The 25460-nt window shown below is 52.4% G+C and overlaps 1 protein-coding gene across 1 annotated transcript in view; it reads right to left on the bottom strand.

The window, feature by feature from the left end:
- ADGB (androglobin) overlaps positions 1–25460 on the bottom strand; it is a 179889-nt gene that overhangs the window by 47539 nt on the left and 106890 nt on the right. The window contains exons 14-18 of the mRNA XM_078877269.1: positions 14574–14616; positions 12061–12202; positions 11342–11405; positions 8354–8476; positions 6311–6434 (exon numbers count right to left, since the gene is read on the bottom strand). Coding sequence (XP_078733395.1) covers positions 6311–6434; positions 8354–8476; positions 11342–11405; positions 12061–12202; positions 14574–14616 — 496 coding nt within the window. The remainder of the gene's footprint in view (positions 1–6310; positions 6435–8353; positions 8477–11341; positions 11406–12060; positions 12203–14573; positions 14617–25460) is intronic.

Here is a 25460-nt window from a genome sequence, read left to right as displayed (position 1 = left end):
AATTAAACTAAATCTGGACGTGGCACCAAAGATTTATTTCATCTAAAATGTTCCGAAAACTTCCCCCGGCTCAAACTGGGGAATATTGCACCCATCCAATAATTTAAAAAAACAGTCGAAATATTAGACAATGTGATTCACGTGGAGGTGGGCCGAATGACTCAGGAGGTTAGGAATACTGAGCCGACCACGATGGTATCCTGGGTTCGAATCCAGGTTTTAGCCACCCGTGATTAAACTCGGTGACCGTTCGTTTATATGTGCCATGATGAACTTCTTTCGCACAGTACGTAGCCAACCGCGCTAATTGGAGGTGTGCGGGAAGGACAACAAACTAAACACAAAAAGGAGTTCTAAAGTAATGGGGTTTTCAATCTAGATTATCCAACTGTACATAGCTCCAGTGACTTTCTAATATCGGAAAGAAGAGCTTTCCAGACGGACGCAGAAGCGCATCTGAAAGCGCTGTGCGATACGGTGGCCGTCTTTGTTCGATGTCCAGCCAAAAGCCGCTGCTGCTGCTGCAAGTGTAACCGGAGTTCGCGTGATGATGGCTTATGCCCCTTCACAAAGATCAGCAGCGAGGTATCGTGGTTGATTTGTGGCAAGCTCTTTGTGTGTGTGTGTAATGAGTGCGACCTCATTACAATGTATTCGTTTGGCAACCGGCAGCGAATCCAGCTCGGCAACCACTGACACGGTCGGATCTTCCAGTACCCGTCACGACCACGTGCCAAAGAATTTCGCTGTCGTTTGCTGGGTGGGTTTGGCCGGGCGGTGGCGGGCGAAGATTAACAAGGCATCAGGATTAATTGTGAACAACCAAACCAATGCAGATATCCACTGTAATTTATGTGAATGTGTAATGTGAGGATATATCCGGCTCACTGACGTATCACAACTCGTCATGATGATTGGCTCTGCCGGTCCTGGTCTATAGCCAATGGGGGGAAGCCTAGGGGCGTGGCCCTGACGTAATGGAAAGGTGACAGCTGTAAGTAGAGGATTGGTTCTGCTGGCTTTGGCCACAGCCAATGGGGAGATGAGTCAGGGGCGTGGTCCCGGGAGCCTACGAGGGAGCCTGGAATATTCCATGGAGGCTAACCAGGATTGGTGGAAACGTACCACGTGACCCGGGTATTAAATAGGGGTGGAGACGAACGACACGTGTTCAGAACGGGAACGAACGGAGGAAGGTGCCACGTGGCAGTGCGTCTCTCTCTCTATCTGTCCCTCTCACGCGGCCTGTCAGCAGCGTGAAGGAGTGTTGTAATGCAAGTTGAATAAAAGACCGGATTCCAGAAGTCGCTTCAACGACCTTTATTACAAATGCATTAACCCCCTCCCAATAACATTTATCCATCTATTTAAGACCGACACAGGAGGAGGATTTCTCCACAGCTCTGGCTGTCGCCTGATGATGCTGGTTGTTGTAATCGCCGGCGAAACGTCACGCTACTCGAACTGCAAATGTTGTCGTGGGTTTACTCTCCAACATGCCCGTGTGCTGAACCGGTAACTAATTGGCACGTTTTGTTTACGTGGCAAACCTTTCTAATTGGTGGGCTGTGGCGGGTTTAACGACACATTTATATTTACGCGATCTAACCCCCCAAAAAACTCTATTATGGATAATATTGATTGCGAAAGCCTCCTCCTACTACTACTACCACCACGTGTTACACCACCTAGATGCCGTTTGCTTTCAATCAGAATCGTAGCTTAGAGAAGGGGGGCTTGGTGGCTCAAGACACCAGAGCGATGAGACGGGGAACCCTTAATAGCCTGGGTTCGAATCCAGGACTAAGCCTCCTGTGACTAAACCGAGTTCTCTAAGGTGACGAGTTCATGTGTCACCGATGACTGCACACACACACGCACGCACACACAAAAGTTGTTGCGACATTAAACTTGGCGAATACATTGTGAGGGGGGGGGGGGGGGGTGAGTAGAGATGGTGAGGGGGGGGGGTGAGTGGAGTTGGTGAGGGATGGTGAGTAGAGTGAGGGAGGGTGAGTAGAGATGGTGAGGGGGGTGAGTAGAGATGGTGAGGGGGGTGAGTAGAAATGGTGAGGGGGGGTGAGTAGAGATGGTGAGGGGGGTGAGTAGAGATGGTGAGGGGGGTGAGTAGAGATGGTGAGGGGGGGTGAGTAGAGATGGTGAGGGGGGGTGAGTGGAGGTGGTGAGGGGGGCTGAGGGGGGGTGAGTAGAGATGGTGAGGGGGGGTGAGTAGAGATGGTGAGGGGGGGTGAGTAGAGGTGGTGAGGGGGGCTGAGGGGGGGTGAGTAGAGATGGTGAGGGGGGTGAGTAGAGATGGTGAGGGGGGTGAGTAGAGGTGGTGAGGGGGGTGAGTAGAGGTGGTGAGGGGGGTGAGTAGAGGTGGTGAGGGGGGGTGAGTAGAGGTGGTGAGGGGGGGTGAGTAGAGGTGGTGAGGGGGGTGAGTGGAGGTGGTGAGGGGGGGTGAGTAGAGGTGGTGAGGGGGGTGAGTGGAGGTGGTGAGGGGGGGTGAGTAGAGGTGGTGAGGGGGGTGAGTGGAGGTGGTGAGGGGGGGTGAGTAGAGGTGGTGAGGGGGGTGAGTGGAGGTGGTGAGGGGGGGTGAGTAGAGATGGTGAGGGGGGGTGAGTAGAGGTGGTGAGGGGGGTGAGTAGAGGTGGTGAGGGGGGTGAGTAGAGATGGTGAGGGGGGTGAGTAGAGATGGTGAGGGGGGTGAGTAGAGGTGGTGAGGGGGGTGAGTAGAGGTGGTGAGGGGGGTGAGTAGAGATGGTGAGGGGGGTGAGTAGAGGTGGTGAGGGGGGTGAGTAGAGATGGTGAGGGGGGTGAGTAGAGGTGGTGAGGGGGGTGAGTAGAGATGGTGAGGGGGGTGAGTAGAGGTGGTGAGGGGGGTGAGTAGAGGTGGTGAGGGGGGTGAGTAGAGATGGTGAGGGGGGTGAGTAGAGGTGGTGAGGGGGGTGAGTAGAGGTGGTGAGGGGGGTGAGTAGAGATGGTGAGGGGGGTGAGTAGAGGTGGTGAGGGGGGTGAGTGGAGGTGGTGAGGGGGGTGAGTAGAGATGGTGAGGGGGGTGAGTAGAGGTGGTGAGGGGGGTGAGTGGAGGTGGTGAGGGGGGTGAGTGGAGGTGGTGAGGGGGGTGAGTAGAGGTGGTGAGGGGGGTGAGTGGAGGTGGTGAGGGGGGTGAGTGGAGGTGGTGAGGGGGGTGAGTGGAGGTGGTGAGGGGGGTGAGTGGAGGTGGTGAGGGGGGTGAGTAGAGGTGGTGAGGGGGGTGAGTAGAGGTGGTGAGGGGGGTGAGTAGAGGTGGTGAGGGGGGTGAGTGGAGGTGGTGAGGGGGGTGAGTGGAGGTGGTGAGGGGGGTGAGTAGAGATGGTGAGGGGGGTGAGTAGAGGTGGTGAGGGGGGTGAGTGGAGGTGGTGAGGGGGGTGAGTGGAGGTGGTGAGGGGGGTGAGTAGAGGTGGTGAGGGGGGTGAGTAGAGGTGGTGAGGGGGGTGAGTGGAGGTGGTGAGGGGGGTGAGTGGAGGTGGTGAGGGGGGTGAGTGGAGGTGGTGAGGGGGGTGAGTAGAGGTGGTGAGGGGGGTGAGTAGAGGTGGTGAGGGGGGTGAGTAGAGGTGGTGAGGGGGGTGAGTGGAGGTGGTGAGGGGGGTGAGTGGAGGTGGTGAGGGGGGTGAGTAGAGATGGTGAGGGGGGTGAGTAGAGGTGGTGAGGGGGGTGAGTGGAGGTGGTGAGGGGGGTGAGTGGAGGTGGTGAGGGGGGTGAGTGGAGGTGGTGAGGGGGGTGAGTAGAGGTGGTGAGGGGGGTGAGTGGAGGTGGTGAGGGGGGTGAGTGGAGGTGGTGAGGGGGGTGAGTAGAGATGGTGAGGGGGGTGAGTGGAGGTGGTGAGGGGGGTGAGTGGAGGTGGTGAGGGGGGTGAGTGGAGGTGGTGAGGGGGGTGAGTGGAGGTGGTGAGGGGGGTGAGTAGAGGTGGTGAGGGGGGTGAGTGGAGGTGGTGAGGGGGGTGAGTGGAGGTGGTGAGGGGGGTGAGTAGAGGTGGTGAGGGGGGTGAGTAGAGGTGGTGAGGGGGGTGAGTAGAGGTGGTGAGGGGGGTGAGTGGAGGTGGTGAGGGGGGTGAGTGGAGGTGGTGAGGGGGGTGAGTGGAGGTGGTGAGGGGGGTGAGTAGAGATGGTGAGGGGGGTGAGTGGAGGTGGTGAGGCGGGTGAGTAGAGGTGGTGAGGCGGGTGAGTAGAGGTGGTGAGGAGGGTGAGTAGAGATGGTGAGGGGGGGTGAGTAGAGATGGTGAGGGGGGGTGAGTGGAGGTGGTGAGGGGGGTGAGTAGAGGTGGTGAGGGGGGTGAGTAGAGGTGGTGAGGAGGGTGAGTAGAGGTGGTGAGGGGGGTGAGTAGAGATGGTGAGGGGGGGTGAGTGGAGGTGGTGAGGGGGGTGAGTAGAGGTGGTGAGGGGGGGTGAGTAGAGGTGGTGAGGGGGGTGAGTGGAGATGGTGAGGGGGGGTGAGTGGAGGTGGTGAGGGGGGTGAGTAGAGGTGGTGAGGGGGGTGAGTAGAGGTGGTGAGGGAGGTGGTGAGGGGGGGTGAGGGAGGGTGAGGGAGGGTGAGTAGAGATGGTGAGGGGGGGGTGAGGGGGAGGTGAGTAGAGGTGGTGAGGGAGGGTGAGTGAGGTGGTGAGGGGGGGTGAGTGGAGGTGGTGAGGGGGGTGAGTAGAGATGGTGAGGGAGGGTGAGGGAGGGTGGGTAGAGGTGGTGAGGGATGGTGAGTGTAATTAAACTCTCTCTCCCCTCCGCCCCACTCGCCCTATCTGCGCCGTTTGATCAATTGTTCAATTATTCACGTGGACGGGACAGCATTTTTAATTATTCCGTATTTTACATAAACGATTACTTGCAGCGAAGAAAAAATAACAACGCATCACCATTACCCTCCACGGGCACCGCCACCTCTTGTGTTGCCACGACACCACTTGGCCCCGGTGGCAACGGGTACCACCAATGTACGCCTGATGAAGCTGGCTGTAATCGCTGGTGAAACGTCGTACACTGATTGTACATGTTGTGGTTTTACTCTCCAACACACAAGCGTTGTTTGCTGGACTAGTAACGAATTGGCCACGTTCTGTTCAAGTGACAAACCTTACCGATTGGCTGTGTCGGGTGGTGGCGGGTTTAACGACACGTTTACATATTTGCGCCATCTAACCCCCCCAAAAAAAACAACCTGCATTATGGATGTTGAACTTATTTAGCTACGTACGTAGCCAACCGTGCCCATTGGAGGTGCGACCTTCTCCAGTCCACCCAGCGATCCGGAAAATACTCCGCGAGAGATTGAATCCCGAGCGACCGACTCGGATTTCAACTGGCGACGAAGGAGCGGTCAATCGGCGCACGGCTCGGCCACGGTGAAGAAGGCAAGAGTGGAGGAGGTGGGTGGAGCAGGTGAGGGTGAGCAGAGGTGAGGGGTGAGGATGAGGGACAGTTGAGGAGGAGAGGGTGAGAACGACAAACAAAGACGAAGATGATAATTGGATTTTTACCCTTTTATCTGGCGACAAAACTGACACCTTTTTTACAAGGAGTCATGTTTACATAGACCACAATACCTGCAGTCATAATGAAAACAAAAAACATAACTCTGATAATGTGCACTGTCCTTGAAGTTGATTGGTCCACACCCGAGACAGCTTTCGCCAAAAGGCGTCATCTGGTCCAACCCATGTGAGACTAGGCTCTAAGGAAAGCTGTCTCGGGTGTGGACCAATCAACTTGAAGGACCGTGCATACATTATCAGAGTTATGTTTTTTGTTTGCATTACGACTGCAGGTATTGTGGTCTATGTAAACATGACTCCATGTAAAAAAGGTGTCAGTTTTGTTGCCAGATAGAAGGGTAAAAAACCAAATATCATATTTTTACTGGCAAATGAGGTTCCAAAGACGAAGATCCCCCATGCAGCACTGCCCGAGGAGGTCCAGGTTTAAGTCGCCTGAAATAAAACCGCGCTCTCCAGCCTTACGTAACGCTCCTGCTGCTAGAAATAAAACAAACAAAAAATCCCATTGCCCAACATTTCTCCCCGTCTCAAGGAGGTTGGGTGAGTGCTACCCCCGAGTGTGTGTGGGTAAGAGGTCACTTGACGAGATCTCAGAAGCAGTTCTGTGATGTCTCCTCACAACTGGCGTGCAATTACATTTATTGAACGTTGGCAACAACGGAGCGACGGCATCAGCCCTCGAGCGCTGCATCGCGCACTGGGTGCATTGCGGGGACAGTGAGAGTTGGCAACGGCTCGTGGAGACCTTCGTCCATCCAGCAGTGGGTAGATCATGCGCCTCACCTTTCTGAGATTCATGCCAGCCAAACACTCCCCAGCGGGGCAGCACAGAGAGGCAGACGATCAGCTGACTCGGACCCACGCTGTCCATCAACAGGTAGAGTGGGGCTCTCTCCTCTACCCCAGCCTGGCACAGGAACGCACAGACAAATGTACACGCGCTCACACAGGCACGAGTGCACGTACGCACGGACGACAATAGGTCGTCCCGCGGGTCACCGGGTTTGGAGCGCGGCGTGCTAACCGCCGCAACTACCGCTCGCCACACAAGCAGAGATACAGACACGCACGCGGACGCAGAGACGACGTTGACCCTTGTAGACTCAACAGACCGTTGGGGCAAGTGCTGTTGATGTTTGCACACAGCGTTGGTGTACGGTGCTTTTTCTGCAATATTTTTCTGTCTTTTCTTGGATTTTATGTTTGCACATAGTCCCATAGTCACTTTAAGATGTTTACTTGTTCATGTTTTAGTTTTTTGTTTGTTGCGGCTGCACCTGATTCCAGAGCCGAATGGCTCACAGCGCTATACCCAATACATGAACTTGAACTTGAACGCGACACACGAGGGGGGGTGGAACAGGGGGAGGTGGCTAATGACAATTCGGCACATTGTTCGGGAGTGGGGTGGGTGGGTGATCACCCAGAGACCACCCGAAGTCTGGATATTCTGGAAGCCAAGCAGAACTGAGCCTGCATACCGCGTGGATGATGAGCGTCCACCGGTGTGAGAGTCTGCCGCGGGGCTACGTTGCACGATCCACTGTTGTACTGCACTATTCTCCCGCGTCTATGCTCGCCAACTTCACCGACGCGCACTGACCACTGCGTGCGCCGCGTGCGTCCACGGGACGCTGCCGCCGCCACCCGTTCGGCTTAACTCATCCCCAAAGTCACACCCAACGTATCACGGTCACGGCGGTGAAATTTATGCAGGCCGCGGTATAATTTAATCAGCGCCGCCGCTACCTGCGAGCAGCCTGTCTGGCAGTTATCGCGGCTCTGGCAGAATGAATTGCCCCATCCAATTGTGTTTTAACTCGCGGCACGAATAGGCCAGCCGTGGTGTAATGTTGCCAAGCACGCGCGCGCACACACACGCACACACGCACGCGCACACACGCGCTCTCGAGTGCACGGGAGCGCACATTAACACTCTCGCGCATGACTTGTACGCACGCTCACACTCAATTGGCACTTGCAAGATTACGCTTGCAAACTCGACTCCGCGATCTAACGCATCTATGTAAAAATACACTCGCACACGCATCGATACAGCCGGCGTAACGATACACGTAGATTCCAACGGAGTGATTTCGCGGGGAAGTTTTCGAATTCGGCAAATTTGGACCCTGACGCCGTGAGTAAAGCGGATGATGCCGAGTATCATAATCACGGTTAATTCGCATTAATTCGCAGTATTAATAAGGGCGGCCGCTGGGTTCGAACCGCAAACCTCTGCAACAAGCAGCGAACACAGCGCTAGCGCTGGGACACGTCACTACTCCACTGGCGCGCACACTGGCACACACACTGGCACACACACTGGCACACACACTTATACACACACTGGCAAAGACAAAGATCCCCCGTATAGCCTTAACAGACTGTAGGGGCAAGTGCTGTTAGCGAGCACCTATGACGGCCGGCACGGCACACGAGGGGGTGGGTGGCCAACACCACGCCCGGCCACCTTGGTCTCCCTAGTGGCGATGTTTACACATCGCACCAGGTACTCGTTTAAGGCTGATTCAACCTAGGAGAGGCGCAGGACCGGTTCAAATAATCGTCACTTTCATTGCTCATGAGCGGCAATCGTACTCAGGTCGCCGGGTTCGTAGCGCAGCGCTTTCACAATGACGCTACCAGCGCGCTGGGATCGCGAATGTGACAATTCCACACAGGTGCAGGGATCTAATCTAAAGGCGGCACGCGCGCGGAAACATTACACGTCCTGCTCCGGGGGGGGGGGGGCCCTAACGAGACCGGCCCCCCCCATCAGCGCTGGGCCTCTAACGAGTATCTGCTTTAATGGGTCGGGCGCACCTGTGGGGCCTTGGCGACGGTGGCGGTGAGGCTGGCGGTGAGGCTGGCGGTGAGGCTGGCGGTGGAAGAGGTCGCCGCTTTTCCTCCAGCGGCTGCGGCTGCGGCTGCGGCGGTGGCGGCGCTCTGAAATCCACGGGGACGGGAATCAAAACGAGCGGCGCACTTTTGGTGGAGAAGAGGAGGCCTGGGTTCCAACTTGGGCTTCGTACGCGATAGGCCGCATGCACAGCATCACCCACCCACCCCCACCCCCGGGCTTACAAATACGTAGTACAGTTGTTTCGTTAATTAAAAGCCGCGTCTGATTACAGCCACCGTTTAAGCCCGGGGGAGCATCGGGTCGCTTGACATGCGATACGCGACTTGCATCGCACCGCAAATCGACACGTTCCCAAAGGGCATCCCCAGTGGCAGCTTATCCCTGTGTGGCACAAGGCGACTCCGCACTTGGCCTGCGAGTGGGCTTAAGTCTGCCGGTGGGGGGTGGGGGGGGCGCGATGAATGCCCGCTGCATGTAATCCTAAACGAGCGTTTATTGGGTCACGGGACGCTGGCACGCGAGGGCCAAACTCTGTTCCGCACGGCGTCTCTGACGCCCACAGGCTGACGGCGCAGAGCATTTTTACGGTGAATCAGAGGTCGCAACCGGGTACCCGATACCCGTACCCTACCCGATACCCGGCTACCCGTACCCAGCCGGGTACGGGTACCCGTTTGCGACCCTGGTGCGGCCGGGTACGGGTAGGCCGTGAGTCACTGGTGAGTAACCGTTTGTCACTCATTTCCCAACGTCTTGTCTCTTCTCACAATTCAAGTTCCTAGAATCAAACCACCCACGCCTGCAACATGGCTTCATTCCAGAGGTCGCAATCGGTTACCCGATACCCGTACCCTACCCGTACCCGGCCGGGTACAGGTACCCGTTTGCGACCCTGGTGCAGCCGGGTACGGGTACGGGTAAGGAATCAAAACCCGTTTGCGACCTCTGCGGTGAATACACCCGGCGGTGTTGATCAGGGCGGCCTGCCAGATGCGAACCGCAAACTCCTGCAACAGGCCGCTTTGCAACCCGCCCCCCACCTCTTAACCCCCCCCCCCCACGCTTGCCATGTAAATCCCAGCGCATGACAAACGATTGCCCGGGTAGTCCGTGTTTGAAATGCAACCGATTGCAGCGCAAGGCTCGCCATACTCTGCCCCGACACATGTTACATTTCATGCAATCGTGATTGCAACACTTGTTTTTCGGATGAGCGGAATAATAAATGTCACGTTACTTTTAAAAGTATATATATATCTGTAAAGATTTTTTCTTATTTTCGATCGGGGCCCCCACGGCACTTCTGAGAATTAATCATTTCAGCCGCACTGATTCAGCGCAGGAAACAACTCTCGACCGGTTTCAAGGCACGGAGTCAGGCTGGCGCGAATCAACGCTGGTGCACTGCCGTTTGTCGAAGGCGAGGATGTTCGACATGGGTCCTAGACCAACGCAAAATTGTACGTAACGTAACGCTAAATAATCAATCGCGTCATCGCGGAAAGAATAAAAATAACGCAACGGACGGGCGGACAAAGACGTCCGCATTACACATCCGTCTGCACATATAACAATAAAATAACAACAGTATTTCTTCACGCAATCCACCGGGGCTCCCCCCCCCGCACCCAGCGCCTTCTGGGAGTGAATAGATTCAGCGGCATTGATTCGGCGTGAGCAAAAACCCTGGATCGGTTTCGACACCCCGGCGTGTCGTCGCACGCACCGTCGGCCGGCTCGGCGTTGGAAGCGAAGACTCGCCGCCCGTCCCTCGAGTTCGCCGCCCATCGACCCGAACAATTTTCTTCCACCTTCGACGTCGCCGCGTCGGGTACAGATTCTCGCGGCAATTATCTAATTTTCAAAGAGCCACTCGCGGCCAAATTCTTGCAGCGGATTTTTCAAAAGCTCCCCCCCCCACCCACCCACCCACCCCCGCCAATACCCACACCTCCCCCGCCCCCAAGAGACACCCTGCGCTCAATTCCTCTTTGAAACCTAAACAGCGGAACGCGATGCGCTCGCCGCGAAAAATGAAAAGAAAAAATTCAAGAAGAACAAAAGAACGTTGCACGCAGCCGAGACCGGGAACACAGAAGGCCTTGGGGGGGGCGGGGGGGGCGGGAGGGGGAGGGGTGGCGGGGAGAAATCGCGGATGGAGACGGCGGGATGACAATGGAAGGGGGAACTCTCTCCCTGCGGCACCGCGGCCGGCAAGGCGCGGGGTGACGTGCTTGGTTCGCGGTTCGATCCCCGTGGCCGCCGCGGTTAATCCAGATCAAGTCTTCTTGGTTCTTTCGGTAAAGTCACGTAGAAGGGAAATAATAAAAAAAAAGAAAACATAATAAAATACAATTCTCACGACGTTTTGGCCACAACGCAAGCAGCCATCCTCAGGTGAAGAACAGGTCTGTCGGAAAGACAGCGTCTTCACCTGAGGACGGTTGCTTGCGTTGTGGCCGAAACGTCGTGAGAATTGTATTTTATTATGTTTTATTTTTATTATTTTATTACTTCCCTTCTACGTGACTTTACCGAAAGAACCAAGAAGATGAATCCCTGCAGTCACGAAAGCTTTAAATCGAAATATAAAGCTCTTTTTCACAGAACGTTACAACAACCAACAGTCCAACAACAACGCTTTAGGACCCAGTGGTGTTTGTTTAAACACCACGCCAGGTACTCATTTGAGGCCGAGTCGACCTAGGGTAGACACATAACCAGCTCAGACAATCGTCAACTGGTGTTGGCCGTCAGCGGGTATCGAACTTGCACGCACACGCGCAGACATCCCCCCCCACGCGCGCATGCACACGCGCGCACTCTTCGGACGAAATCAAAAATGCGTGCGGAGTGGCGGTCTACAAAGTGGCGGTGTGACACGTGGCTGTCCCCACCGGCTGCCCGTCCCCCCTAACCCCAGTCCCCCCCGCCCGCCCCCTACCCACCTTCATGTCGCCTGTGTCGTGGTTAAACGCGTAGGTGTGGGGCTTGTGGTAGACGCGCAGGGACCTTGCGACACAAAAGGGAAACACGCCAATTAAATGCGCAGCAGTGCCGCTCGCTCGCTCGCTCATTGATTTCTGTTTTCCTTTCATATTCAAGCTTTCATTTGTCAGGTTTTATTCTTTTTAGATCGCTCGCTTTCTCTGCACTCAAAGGGAGGTTGTTATTGTATTCTTAAACGAGAGATGGGATGGTTGATTATCATCGTTAGGATGATGAATAGGATGAATAGTAAGGTGATTATGATAATGAGGAGGATGAATTGGGAGGTGTAACATGCTGACAATGATTGTGGCAGTGGTGACGGTGGTGGTAATGGTGACGATGGTAGTGGTGGTAGCGGTGGTTGTAAGGTTGGTAGTGGTGGTGGTGGCGATGGTGAGACAGTGGTAATGATGATGATGGCGGTAGGTTGTAATGTTGGTAGAGGTGGCAGTGGTGTTGGTAATGGTGGTAATGATGGCGATCGTGGTGATGGTGGTGATGGTGATGATAGTGGTGGTGGTTATGATGATCGCAGTAGTGGTAATAATGATAATGATGACGATAGCTGTGACGACAATGATAATGATGCTTGTGGTAATGTTGACAAAGATAATAGCGGTAGTGGTGGCGATGATTACAATGATTTGTGATGGTGGTGCCGATGGAAGCCGCTCACTGAAAGGCCGTGCAGAAGTCCTCGAAGTGAATCCACGCGTCGCCCTTGTCCCTCGGGTCTCTGGTTGCTTGGGTCTCATCAGCGGGCCGGGCTTCCCCCCTCCCGTCCACGGTGCCCTGCGGCACTGGGCTCTCAACGGGACCTGCGGCGGGGGTGGTGGGGGTCGTGGGGGTGGTGAGGGGGGCGATGGGGGGGTGAGGGGGGCGATGGGGGGGTGAGGATGTGAATACCCAGCTGTGTATAAATGGTTTTATTTATCACGCTTGTTTACCCAAGAAAGCAACGCTGAGTCTCACGATTTGTTTTGAGGAGGGTCCTGCCAAGTTAAGTTTTTATTTTGTATCGCTATGTATGGGGAGATGATTGCTATGTATAATCCTAACCGAGTAATTTTTATGGATTAATTTTTCAATCTTGATTTGAAGCTTTTTGTGACTGTAGGAATCCATACTCTTTGGTTCTTTCGGTAAAGTCACGTGGGTATAAAATAATAATGAATCACGGCACAACACAAGCGTGTTGATGACGGACGCTTGTGTTGCACCCGAAACGTCGTGATTTATTTTATTTTATACCGACGTGACTTTACCGAAAGAACCAAAGCGTAATAATTTTTCAAATTTGCCAAAAAGTTGGAACCATGAGGCCGGCACACAATGGGCCTGCTTGTTTCGAACAACGTCACCGGATCTTTAACGTTCCCTGCGAGCGAAGCGGACGGCCTGAGGTATTTTCACGTTTAGAACGCCCCCGGTATTGACCAGGGCTGCCGCCGGAGTCGAACCGTGAAGCTCTGCAACAAGGTCCAGCTCTGGTCAACCTCGCCATCTTCAAGATCCCCCACAGACCCACTGTCCCCCCCACCCCACCGACCAAATTTTTCCCCACCAACGCAATCTGCCGCTCAACTCACTGCGGTGTAACCCATTTACACCGCTAGATGGGCAGTGTCTATTCGTAATCGAATGGGTACCCATGCCGTCGAGATTATTACACAGGCGGCACAGAATGACGTGTGCCGTGTCTGCCCTCGTAGGTGCCCGCAAACAGCACTTGCCCCAAAAGTATGTGAAGGCTATACGGGGGATCTTTGTCTCGTGTAAGAACCAACTTTTTTCTTTCAGTTTAATCAAGGTCGGGCAGCCGTAACCTGGATTCTAACCCAATTCGCTGCCTCACCGTGCGCCGACATCGTATTAGTGCCCCTGAAGCCTCCGAGCCAGCGTGTGGTTACACCTCAAGTTATATTTTTAGTCTCGAGTTCAAAGTCTCCCCTCCCAGGGTTGGCTTGGGTTAGGGAGGGTGGATGGGGGAGGAGGGGGGGTTCTGGTGCCTGGCTGTAATCCACGGAGCGAGGAGGAGTCTTCGTTGCGAGGTTGGCCACGCGGCTCTTTCGCCTCTGCAAAATCGCACCGTGCCGAATAGCAACCGCCCTGATTAGGAAGGGTCACGGCGGGTCACCGTGATTAAAGCGCCTCGCCGGAGAAGGCGACACCGCTGGACGCGCTCTCGCGAACGTCGAGCGGAGCCGGTCGGGAATTTCGCGTCCGCACGTTCGCGGGCGCGCATCGATCCGCTGCTGGATGATGGGTTCGACCCCCTTAATGCGCGCGAAGTGAGTGGGTTGGCTGAAGCCTGTGGATTTTACAGGTGTGGTAGCTGTACGTATACGAGGATTTGAGAATTTAAAAGGTAGTAATAGGTTTTTACCCTTTCCTACTGGTACAAAAACTGACACCTTTATACAAGCCATCATGTTTGCAATAACCACAACACAAGCAGTCAAAATGCAAACAAAAAGAAACAACTCTGATGATCATTATCATTATCATCATCAGAGTTGTTTCTTTTTGTTTGCATTTCTGATGATCATTATCATTATCATCATCAGAGTTGTTTCTTTTTGTTTGCATTTTGGCTGCTTGTGTTGTGGTTATTGCAAACATGATGCCTTGTACAAAGGTGTCAGTTGTTGTACCAGTTCAAAGGGTAAAAACCTATTACTATATTTTGCCACGGTAAAGGAGGTCTCATAGTGAATTTAAAAGGTACAAAAAAACGCTTAAACATGTTTTTATTTCAGCGGGTAATGCGCAATTAGATATACAGCTCGTTTTCAGAGGAGGCCTCGCCACAAATGATAGCTCAACGAAGTGGCTTATCGTCGTGTGGAAATTTAGAGCAGCCAAAAACTGTAAACGCACGTCGGTTCTAAATGTGGGGGGGAAAAACCGGATGACCCGGAGAAAAAAACAAACGTGACCACGGGGAGCGAGAAGACGCAAACTCCAGTTCCGATTGGATTCTTCATCCCCCGATGCCGATAGCAAGAACGGGGATAAAATCGGAGGGATAGATTTGAAAAGATCGCGGTCTTTGTTCTAATCCAGAGAAGCGTACAAACACGACGGTACATCTTATTATTATACATCTCAGAAACAAGCTCATTGCTGGGCTGTGTGGATGGATCAATGCGAGGCAGACGCCTCATTACAGACAACGGGGGCTCTCACCTGCTACCACGGGGCTGGGCTCACGCTCGGGAAACTGAAGCTCCTGTTAAAGAGAGAGCAGAGGAGGACATAACAGCTCAAGGAGCGTGGGCGCCAGCGCACAGCGAACAACACGAGCAGGCTTTTCACATCACGAGAGGGTGCTTTTTTTTGTTGCTTTGGGATTAACCCTTTCCCATTCCGATAACTTTATCGGTCGGAAGACGTACCGATGTTCCGAAATTGCCATGCGAGAGTTCGTGCGGCGCAGTTTGGCGCCGGCTATCGTAGAGTTCTGTGTGGCTAGTAACAATGTCTTTTTAACACGTTAGGCTTTCGCGACCAATATCATCCACAAGAGGTTTTTTTTTTTTTGGGTTAGATCGCATAAATATATACATTTTTTATTTAAAGCTTTCGTGACTGCAGGGATTCATATTCTTGGTTCTTTCGGTAAAGTCACGCAGAAGGGAAATAATAAAATAGTATTAATATTAAACAATAAAAATTATCACGTTCCGACTGGAACACAAGCTTATCACGACGTTTCGACTGCAACACAAGCTTGTGTTGCAGTCGAAACGTCGTGATAATTTTTATTGTTTAATATTTATATTATTTTATTATTTCCCTTCTACGTGACTTTACCGAAAGAACCAATAATATAATATATACATGTTCTGTTTACATGACAACCCTTACTAGTTGGCTATGGATGCGGGTTTAATGACACATTTATATATTTACGCGATCTAACCCAAACAAAACCTCTATTATAGAACAATGCATTTAAAAACGACGGCGCTACGACGCCTCTCAAGATAAAATAAAACGCTCAAGCCGCTTGCGCCTTCCGAGATTCAGCGGAGATCGTGACACCGCAAATCCCCCTGCGGATTGCAGACGTCTCGAGACGGGAGAGGGTTAAATGGACGGGAGATGACTTCGCAGACAACAGCGCCATCGTTACCGGCGCCATTGTTACCCACCGCCACCATTACCCAGAGCGGTGATACTGGACAAAAGGTCCCATTTTGTAGCTGCTCACTCCGAGCTATAAATGCTCTGATGGTGCATTGTCTTTGTGCTGTTCGCATTTTGACGTTCTCTCGTCTGACGATGGTGATGAGGTTAGGCCCTTAAGAAGGCTGCTTATCTCTGGTTGTAGGCCAATCGGTTTCAAAGATAATGCAGATATTTTATTATTAGAGCATGTTTTATTTAGTTTTTTTCGGTAAAGTCACGTAGGTTTAAAAATATAATAAATGAAAAAAACTAAACTAAATCACGACGTTTCGGAGGCAACACGAGCTTCCGTCTTCAGGTGGAACCATTACAGCTAAAGTCACTGTGATTTAAATTGGTTGTTTTCATTTATTTGATTTTATTTTTTACCTACGTGACTTTACCGAAAAAAACAAAGAGTATGAATCCTTGCAGTCACGAAAGCTTCAAATCTATAATTCTTGTTTTATTTGCATGTTCACCACAAGTCCGTGTGGTTAATGCAGACTTGATGCCATGCAAAAGATTTATATTTGGTGTTTGAGCATCTTAACACCTAAATTTCGATTTAAAGCTTTCGTGACTGCAGGGATTCATCGTCTTGGTTCTTTCGGTAAAGTCACGTAGAAGGGAAATAATGAAATAATAATAAAACATAATAAAATAATTCTCACGACGTTTCGGCCACAACGCAAGCAGCCGTCATTCAGACGCTGTCTTTCCGACAGACCTGTTCTTCACCTGGACGGCTGCTTGCGTTGTGGCCGAAACGTCGTGAGAATTATTTTATTATGTTTTATTTTTATTATTGTATTACTTCCCTTCTACGTGACTTTACCGAAAGAACCAAGAAGATGCACCTCCTGTTTTCTTGCCAGAAAGGGTAAACCTATTCTTATTTTATCACGCCGTGAACAAGATGCCGTCGCCCGTACGTCGCTTGTATATTTTTGTTCCCTCTTAAAGGCCAAACACACGGTGTTATTGACGAGTGCGTTGAGGGTTTTTTTTTGTTGCTCAGCAAAGTCTCAGTGAGTCTCAAAACCACGTGTTGTAAGAGGGCTCTGCTACGCTGAGATGTTTGGCCAATTCCATGATAACGGTTGTGGGTTTTTTTTCTCCGTTGTTAGATCGCGTTAATGAAACTGTGTCGTATGCCCACCTCCACCCGACACAGCCAATTAGTAAGGTTTGTCACGTGAACAGAACGTGCCAATTTGTTACCACTTCAGTACACTGCTCAAATGTCGACATTTTAAGGCACTTTGTTGAGCTATCATACAGACGCTGTCTTTCCGACAGACCTGTTCTTCACCTGAGGACGGCTGCTTGCGTTGTGGCCGAAACGTCGTGAGAATTGTATTTTATTATGTTTTATTTTTATTATTTTATTATTTCCCTTCTACGTGACTTTACCGAAAGAACCAAGATGACTATCATTCGTGGCCAGGTCGTTTCTGAAAACAAAATAATAATAGTTCAGTGGGCTGTACCTGGTAAAATGATTTTTTGTTTTTGTTAGTTTTGTCATTTGCTTACCGTTTCTATACTTATCACTCCGATCGTGTTTTTGTATTGTTTGTTGTTGTAATTTTTCTGACCTGCCCCTACGGGAGATCCGTGAACGAGCTTTGTAGCTCATCGGATTCCTCCAGTTTAAATACACATTCTGATTCTGATTCAAAACATTTTACGACTGAGTACGACGTCTTGCTGGCGATTGCAACCGGCATCATCTGGCGTTTGCCAGAAGTGTGTGGAGAAGTCAACAGTGGCTGTCCTGAATAACATTGGTCGCTGCAAAAAGCATGCACGTAAAAAATGTGGCCACTTCCACTCGTGACAGTTTGGCTTCGTGTAGGGGGAGACCAGACAGTCGTCATCACCACCATCCACGGTCGATCCACTCCCCTCAACGGCAGAGTGAGCGGCTCGCAATTGGAAAGGTCGCGAGGTCAAATCCTGGTTGGTGGTCGACTCGGTCCATCGTCCCTCTGGGCTCACATTTTTTTAAATAAACACTTTGTAGGGAAGTTGACCATGTAAGGCCCACTGAGCTATATAGATTTATTTTAAATCCTTTATATTAAGTTCACTTGCTTGCTTGCTTGCGCGCTTACGACCGTGCAAATCGTTCGGTCGTTTTTTAACCCACTTCCCGTGATCCAATCGAGCTGACATTTTGCACACAGAGTCGTTGTGCGTGACAATTTATTTTCGTGAAAATTTTTTTCCAAAATTTTACACTTTATAGGTTAAATTTTTTTATATTTAATTACCAATTGCTTAATGGTGGCAGGAAATCATCTGACCCATAGATGGCAGCCATCTCAAGCCAGAGGACGAGAGGACTCTAGCCGCCCGATTCAAAGACCAATGTGGGCTGGGTTGTGGCCCATTGAATACGCATATAAAAGATTTATAGTGAAAAACTTTGTTTTTACGGGTTCATTTTTTCAGAAGCAACTTGGCTATCACAAATGAAAGCTCAGCGAAGTGGTTTAGCGTGGAAATTTAAAGCAGTCAAATATTCTGAGCGCGTGTTGTCGATTTTAAATGCGGAACGAAAAAAACCCGGATGACCCGGAGAAAATCCACACGACCACGGAGAGAGAGAGAGAGACGCCAAACTCCAAATGCACAGCAGGTGTCACGGTTAGGATTTAACCGACAACATCCTGTATACCAAGCGAGGTAGTTAACATCTCGCCACCGTAGCTGTCCTATGTAAAGACTCGCCCCCCGCCACAGTAACGTGGAATATTCCACCCATGGCTCAGGCAGGGGCTATAATCAGACGTCTCTTCCCATGGTGCAAGGCGAGTATGTGTAAACTACACGTCCAGGCACGAGCGTTGTGAGGCGTGTGATAACAGCTTCTGCATTAGTGCCACTAGCGCTCTCCTTGGCGCCAGTTTCAAAGTATGAAAAATAAGAACAGGTTTTTTACCCTTTCTGGCAATAAAACATGTGATAAGACGTCCAAATAGATACATTTTGCAAGCAATCAAAGTCTGCGCTAACCACATGTACTTGTGGCAAAACATGCAAGGGTATCCAGAAAGGGTAAAAACATCATTTTTCATAACGCTGCCCAGTCCGCCGGGGGACCGCGGGCCCAATCGACCGATGCCATCGATGATCGCGATGTGGTGCACGGTGTGGTTCTGGTGGCCGCGGTCCCTCCACCGTGAGGGTGAGAGGGGGGGCCCCTGCCCCCCCCCCCCCACCACGTGTAGAAGAGAGAGGTGCGAGCAGCAGTGACGTCAACCGCCGTTCCGAGGCGGTTGAAGGGAGCCGCCACGGTTTTCGGGGCGGAACAAAGTCGCGTGGGGAGCAGCGGTGGGGCCTTCGACGAGCGTGTGGGTAGGAACCCCTCGGGGTTGTCGGACGGTGGCCTTCCCCGAGCGTCGTCTCACCGCGCCAACTCACGCCGTCGCTCGTTTCGCGCAAGTTGATCGCCTTGACGTTGAATCCGGCACTGGGTGATCCCGCGAAGCTGCGTTCCCTCTCTCGTTCTCCGTCCCTCGCGGTCCCGCGGCGTTCGAAACTCCCCTCCCCCCCCACGTCGTTTGCTCCGCTAAAGGCAAAATCCCCGTCACCGTCACCGACGCTCAACGGCACCGCTTTCATCCTTCGGCTGAGAGGCAGCCAACAACACGCTTCTCGCTCCACGTGGGAAGTCGCTGCGGCGTCGGCGGCGTGCCGTGAAACTGTCCCCGCGGACATCGGCAGAGGCGAGCGGCGCTCGTAATTGTGAGCGAAAGGAAGGGGCGCTCAGCCGACGCCACCACCATTACTTCGCTTCGGTTCCTTGGGGCCCACGGGGCCAAAAAATGGCTTATCCGGTACCTGCCAGGGTGGCAAAAGCTACCAATGATTTTATTGAGCCATTTTATCTCTCGACCACGAGTACCTGCGATAGCAAGCACTGCGCGGTAGCTTCACTCTTCACGTGCCCAAAGAGGGGGACCGTAAAAGGTTAGGTAGAAATGTTCGTATTGGGGGAAAAGCGAATTTGATATGAAACATCTGGGGAATAAGACAACTAAGAAGTGTGTGTGTGTGTAACAGGCAGTACATACGCACAGACTTCTGTTCATGTTGGACACTGCCCAAGGCAAACATGGCCCATGGTGGACACTCCTCATGGTGGAAAGTGGTCGCATTTGCCACCCCAGGTGGTACCGACGAACCCCCTTGGCTCATGGGCTACTTGTCACCGCGTGTGTGCAGTGTGTGTGCGTGCATCCGTGTGTATGTCCATGTGTGTGCGCGCGCGCGCGTGTGTGCATGTATGTCAGTGGGGAGTGATAGTGTAGCGGTTAGCATGCTGTGCTACGAACACGGCTACCCGAGTTCGATTCCCGCTCAAGGCCAACACCTGTGACGATTATCGGAACCTATCCTGGGCCTCCTCCCCTAAGTAGACTCAGCCTCAATTGAGTACCTGGTGTGTAAAAATATTGCCACTGGGGAGACAAAGGCGGCCGGGTGTAGTGCTGCCCATCCACCCCCTCGTGTGCAGTTCTGGTCTTCATAGGGGCTGACTAACAGCACTTGCCCCAACAGTCTGTTGGGGCTATACGGGGGATCTCTGTCTTTTTTGTATGTCAGTATGCATTTTTGGAGGAGCAGTGACAGTGTTTATCGTACTAAGTTACAAACCCAGTAGCAAGCTCAGACCCATTCCACATAACAGCTGATATTAGTAGCCAGTTATGTTGGAACCGGTCCTCCGTGTCAGCCATGTCGGCCTAAACAGGCGCTCGCTAACAGCACTCGCCTCACCGGTCTGCGGGGTGACACGGTGGGGGGTTGGGACGGGTAGCCAACTCCGTCCTGGATGTGCGTGTCACCGCAGTCATTGACGCGGGTCAATTCACTCAAAACAACGGCACCTGCGCCGGTTACCACTCGGCCCGAAAGAAAAAAAGCCGCACCCAGCCCTGGCACAAGCGCCGTGGCGACGTTGCCACCGCTCAGTGCCCGGCGGGGCGTTGTGACTGATGCTGTTGTTCTTCCGTGGACAGCTGGGCAAATGTTTTGGCTGCGTCGCTGCGTTTGTCTCCTGGCTTCTGTGCGCACCTCAAGCGCTTAACCCTGCAGCAATCCACCGTGGGTAACGGGCAAGGTGTGGCCGGAACCCTGTCCCTCCGTCTCTCGCTCTCTCCCAGATGCGGACAGAAATCCGAGTGAGTCCACCAACCTCGGTGGCTCTCCCGGATCAACGCCGTCAAGCAGCAGCACTTGTTCGTGCAGAAAAAAAAAACTGTAGACCGGTTTCGACATTGTGGGACTCATCAGCATGTGTCAAGGCTTGTTAATGAAATGCTGTCGGTGTTCCGGACGTTATTGGCAAGGGCACTGAGTATACAACTATGGGGACCCGTTCAACGCACAAAGCAATGTTGTGTATAAACTCACAAAGCGTCGCCGTAGAGCATTATGGGTAAAGGCAAATAGAGGGGGAAAAAACCTTTGATTTATCTCTCCATATATAAATAGTAATAGTGTTTAGCCCATCGGCCTATTGGCTTTTTAGACCAACACCATCAATCGGCATTACTATGTAGGACTGGGGAGTCCAAACACGCTGTTTCGAGGGCGTATCGACCAACATTCAGAGGACTGCACACCACAGCCGTGGAGGAAATAAATACAGAATCAAACAGGACCGAGGTAAAATATATCCATGCTCGGGCGAACGACAGACGGAAACAAATATTCAGCAGAAACATAAAAGAGACGGGAGGTGTGTGAGTGAAGGCCAGAGACGGATCTGGAACCTTCCCAGAGGGGTGACAGTGATCCTCAAGTTACCCCAAGTTCCGAGCTTGTTAAACAGGGCCCTTTACGTCAATAATAAATACGTTCAACATATCTTCTCTGGTAAATATGAATAAAATACCAATGTCCATGGTCTCGGCAGGTGGAGGTGGGGTGGGGGGTAGCGAGGGGGGGGGGGGCACTAGCACCCATCGCCCCCCTCGCCCCCCTTCTTCCATCCGCCACTGTTAAAGGTTAACTGGGGGCTTCAACAGAAGGCCTTGGTTGTAGAAGCGGATGTATGTATGTACGTATGTATAATATTATCATTGTTAATCTGATCATGGATACGAGTTGAATATATATTTTTTATTTTATTATTTCCCTTCTACGTGACTTCACCGAAAGAACCAAAAATATGAGTTGCATACCACTAACGATGTTGAACTTCTAATCGGAAGTGCGGGTGTGAGGTCGAGTGAGCTGCAATTCTGCCAAATTAAATTGCATAAACTCATTATTTGGTTCTTTCGGTTAAGTCACGTCTAAAGATAAAATAATAAATTAAATTAAATAATAGAATACGACATTCTAAATTAAATAATAGAATACGACATCGTATTCTATTATTTAATTTAATTTATTATTTTATCTTTAGACGTGACTTAACCGAAAGAACCAAATAATAATTCCTGCAGTCACGAAAGTTCTAAAATTAAGATTGCATAAACTCATTTAGTTTTCGCCGTTTTGTCGTTGTTTGTCCGCGTGCAGTCGCTGGCGGCAGGACCGAGGTCATCGGCTGGCGACGGTCGCGAACCCCGTTCAACCACGGAGAGCGGCTGTGAACCCGGACTCGAACCCAGGCTCTCAGCGGCACCGGCTCAGCATCTACTGAACCTCTCTGACCAGACGTGGCGCACCGCTAAATAATGTCGATCACACCGCGGCTCTTGCGGCGACGTTTAAACGCAGAATCTCGGCGACCTCCGACCTCTGCGCCACCCGGCCCACCGCTCCACTTGCCAGGCCTCACAACGGTGGCCATGCGAAATTCGAATGTTCACCCTTTCTCTCTCTCTCGCCTCCTCTCGCCTCGTGTCTCTCTCGCTCTCTCTCGCCGCGTGTCTCTCTCGCTCTCTCCTTGCGTCGGGGAGGTGCCAAGCGGAAACAAATCCCATCTCCCCGTTCCATTCGGAGCGGGCACCTAACCCGCTCCATCAATTCTTAAGGCTCCACCAAACATCGCGAATCTAATTAAGCTGCCGAGGGTCCATCGGCGCCTCTCATTCTTTTATTTTATTTCAACGCGCCGCCATCATTACCCACTCCGTTTTCCTTGGCGGCTCTAAGCGGGGCGGCGCGTGAGATGCATTAAACATGAAAGGGGGACGCTGCTTGAAATTAAAAAATAAACGAGCGTCTTGCTCGAGAGACTTGTGAGAGAATCGCTTAATGGACGGAGGGTCGGCCGAAAGGTCGAGTGCACGATCGAGACGAGATGCCCGTTAACCCTTAGCGGCGGCCCGCGCTGCCATGGCCATCACCATCACCATTACCATGGCCGTCAACATCACCATCATCGTCACCATCAACACCACCATTACCATGGCCGTCAACATCACCATCATCGTCACCATCAACACCACCATTACCATGGCCGTCAACATCAGCATCATCGTCACCATCAACATCGCCATCAGCATCACCATCAACATCACCATCGCCATCAACATCACCATCGCCATTAATATCAACATCATCATCGCCATCAACATCACCATCGCCATCAACATCACCATCACCATCGCCATTAATATAAACATCACCATCGCCATCACCATCGCCATCAACATCACCATCGCCATCAACATCACCATCACCATCGCCATTAATATCACCATCATCATCGCCATCAACATCACCATCGCCATCAACATCACCATCGCCATTAATATCACCATCAACTTCGCCATCACCATCAACATCACCATCAAAATCACCATCGCCATCGTCATCAACATCACCATCGCCATCAACATCACCATCACCATCGCCATAAATATCACCATCATCATCGCCATCAACATCACCATCAACATCACCATCGCCATTAATATCAACATCGCCATCACCATCAACATCACCATCGCCGACCATGGCGGAGCGTCACGCTTCGAGCCCGGCGTGCGCCCGGGGTCAACACTACCGGTGCCAGTCCTGCAGTGCCTTGTCCCATACCGCTGCTGGCGGCAGGCGGATTACCAGGGCGCGCTTGGGCAGACGTCTCGTAAGAGGTGGTTCTGCCCACGCTTTACCCCACCACACGCAGCCTGCCGATCGACTCACACTGTGGGTGTATCCCATTTATACTCAAGAAGGGTGGACAGCGGTGGGGGGGTGCGGGGACTTGAGAAATTCCCCCCCTCCCTAATCCCTCCATCGCTCAAACTTCCGCGTCAAGAGACGCAATCGAACCGTGGTCCTCTGTGACAGCAAATCCAGTGGTGCCTCTCACCGTCACGCCGTCCGTGGTGTATCGGCCATCAGCACGCGGACGTACGCGTCACACTTGGGACGTCAAAGACCCTGAGTAGCGCTATAAAGGCCCGAACTGCACACGAGGGGATGGGTCGGTGGCAAGCACCATGTCCGGCCGCCTTTGCCTCCCGAGTGGCGATGTTTTACACACCGCTCCAGGTACTGATTTTGAGGCTGAGTCGACCTAGTGGAGGCCCCAGGATCGGTTCAGATAATGGTCACTGGTGTTGGCCGTGAGCGGGAATTGAACTCGGGCCACTGGGTTTTTAGTGCAGCGGGCTAACTGCTACGCCGCAACTCCCCACGACGAGCTGTGCACACACAAGACAAAGACAAAGATCCCCCGTATAGCCTTAACAGACTGTAGGGGCAAGTGCTGTTAGCGAGCACCTATGAAGGCCGGAACGGTACACGAGGGGGTGGGTGGCCAGCACCACGCCCGACCGCCTTTGTCTCCCCAGTGGCGATGTTTACACACCGCACCAGGTACTCATTTAAGGCTAAGTCGACCTAGGGGAGGCCCAGGACCGGTTCAGATAATCGTCACTGGTGTTAGCCGTGAGCGGGAATCGAACCCGGGTCGCCAGGTTCATAGCCCAGCGCGCTAACCGCTCGCTACACTACCGCACACAAACACCTGTTGACCGATCGCAGCAAAGCTGCACGGTTGTTTACTATTCATTCTCGTAGTGGTATTATAATTGGGGACGATGGCACAAGGAACACTCGAGTTGCCGATCTAGAAGCCTGTGTTGGAAGTGCCATCGAGCACCAAAACCGGCTGACGATTCGGCTTCTAACAAGGCCATGAAAACTGCCCGTGACCTCAATGACCCGCGGCCGGCAGCCTCCCGGCAGCAGCTGGACCGTAGCACGAGCCACGTGTGTGTGTATGTGAGTGTACAGACATCAATCAACACGAGAGCCAGGTGGCCCGGTGGCTCAGAGGTCAACGGTGGCGAGCCGGCGCTGCCGATATCGTGGTACCCCAAGGACGGCGATGGTGTATGGAGGTCCTCCATCCAGCGTGACAGATCATGACTGACTGCTGCTGCTGATGATGATGATGAACTGGTGCCTATCAAGATAAATACTAGGCGGCCGGATGGCTTAAAAACCAAAGATGTTGAGCCAGCACCGCTAATGAACCCAAGGGGTTTGAATCTGAATTTCGGTCTAGAAGTTGCCTGGACACTGCTCGTGACCGACACCAAACATCAGGAGGAGTTTGATAGGCGCTGTCCATCGGCAGGCCATCGTCCTTGGTATCATCATCAGGTGGTCTGACAGGAGCCAGGAGACACAAATTGTCACCGTGAACAGCCCACACCGAGTCTCCCCAACACAGAGGAGCTCCTCATCCGACACCATCACCCTATTCGGGGCACGTAGCTCGTGTTCAAGTGGACGTTCCGGCTCGGCTGGTCCTGCGGTTGAGCTTCGGCGTCAGATCTAGTTCTGCTCACGGATCATCGAGCTTGCTGATGCGGAGAGCGAGACCTGTCCAGCATTCCTGGCTCGGGGAGATTGATTGATCGCGACACCCAGAAGAACATTCTTCTTCCGATCTTCTTCATATTTGTGGATCAGGGC

This window comes from Lampetra fluviatilis, chromosome 47, assembly GCF_964198595.1.
Source record: "Lampetra fluviatilis chromosome 47, kcLamFluv1.1, whole genome shotgun sequence".
In the NCBI taxonomy this organism is placed as follows: Eukaryota; Metazoa; Chordata; class Hyperoartia; order Petromyzontiformes; family Petromyzontidae; genus Lampetra; species Lampetra fluviatilis.
Note: the sequence above shows the minus strand (reverse complement) of the source record. Positions and strands in the feature narration are given on the sequence as shown.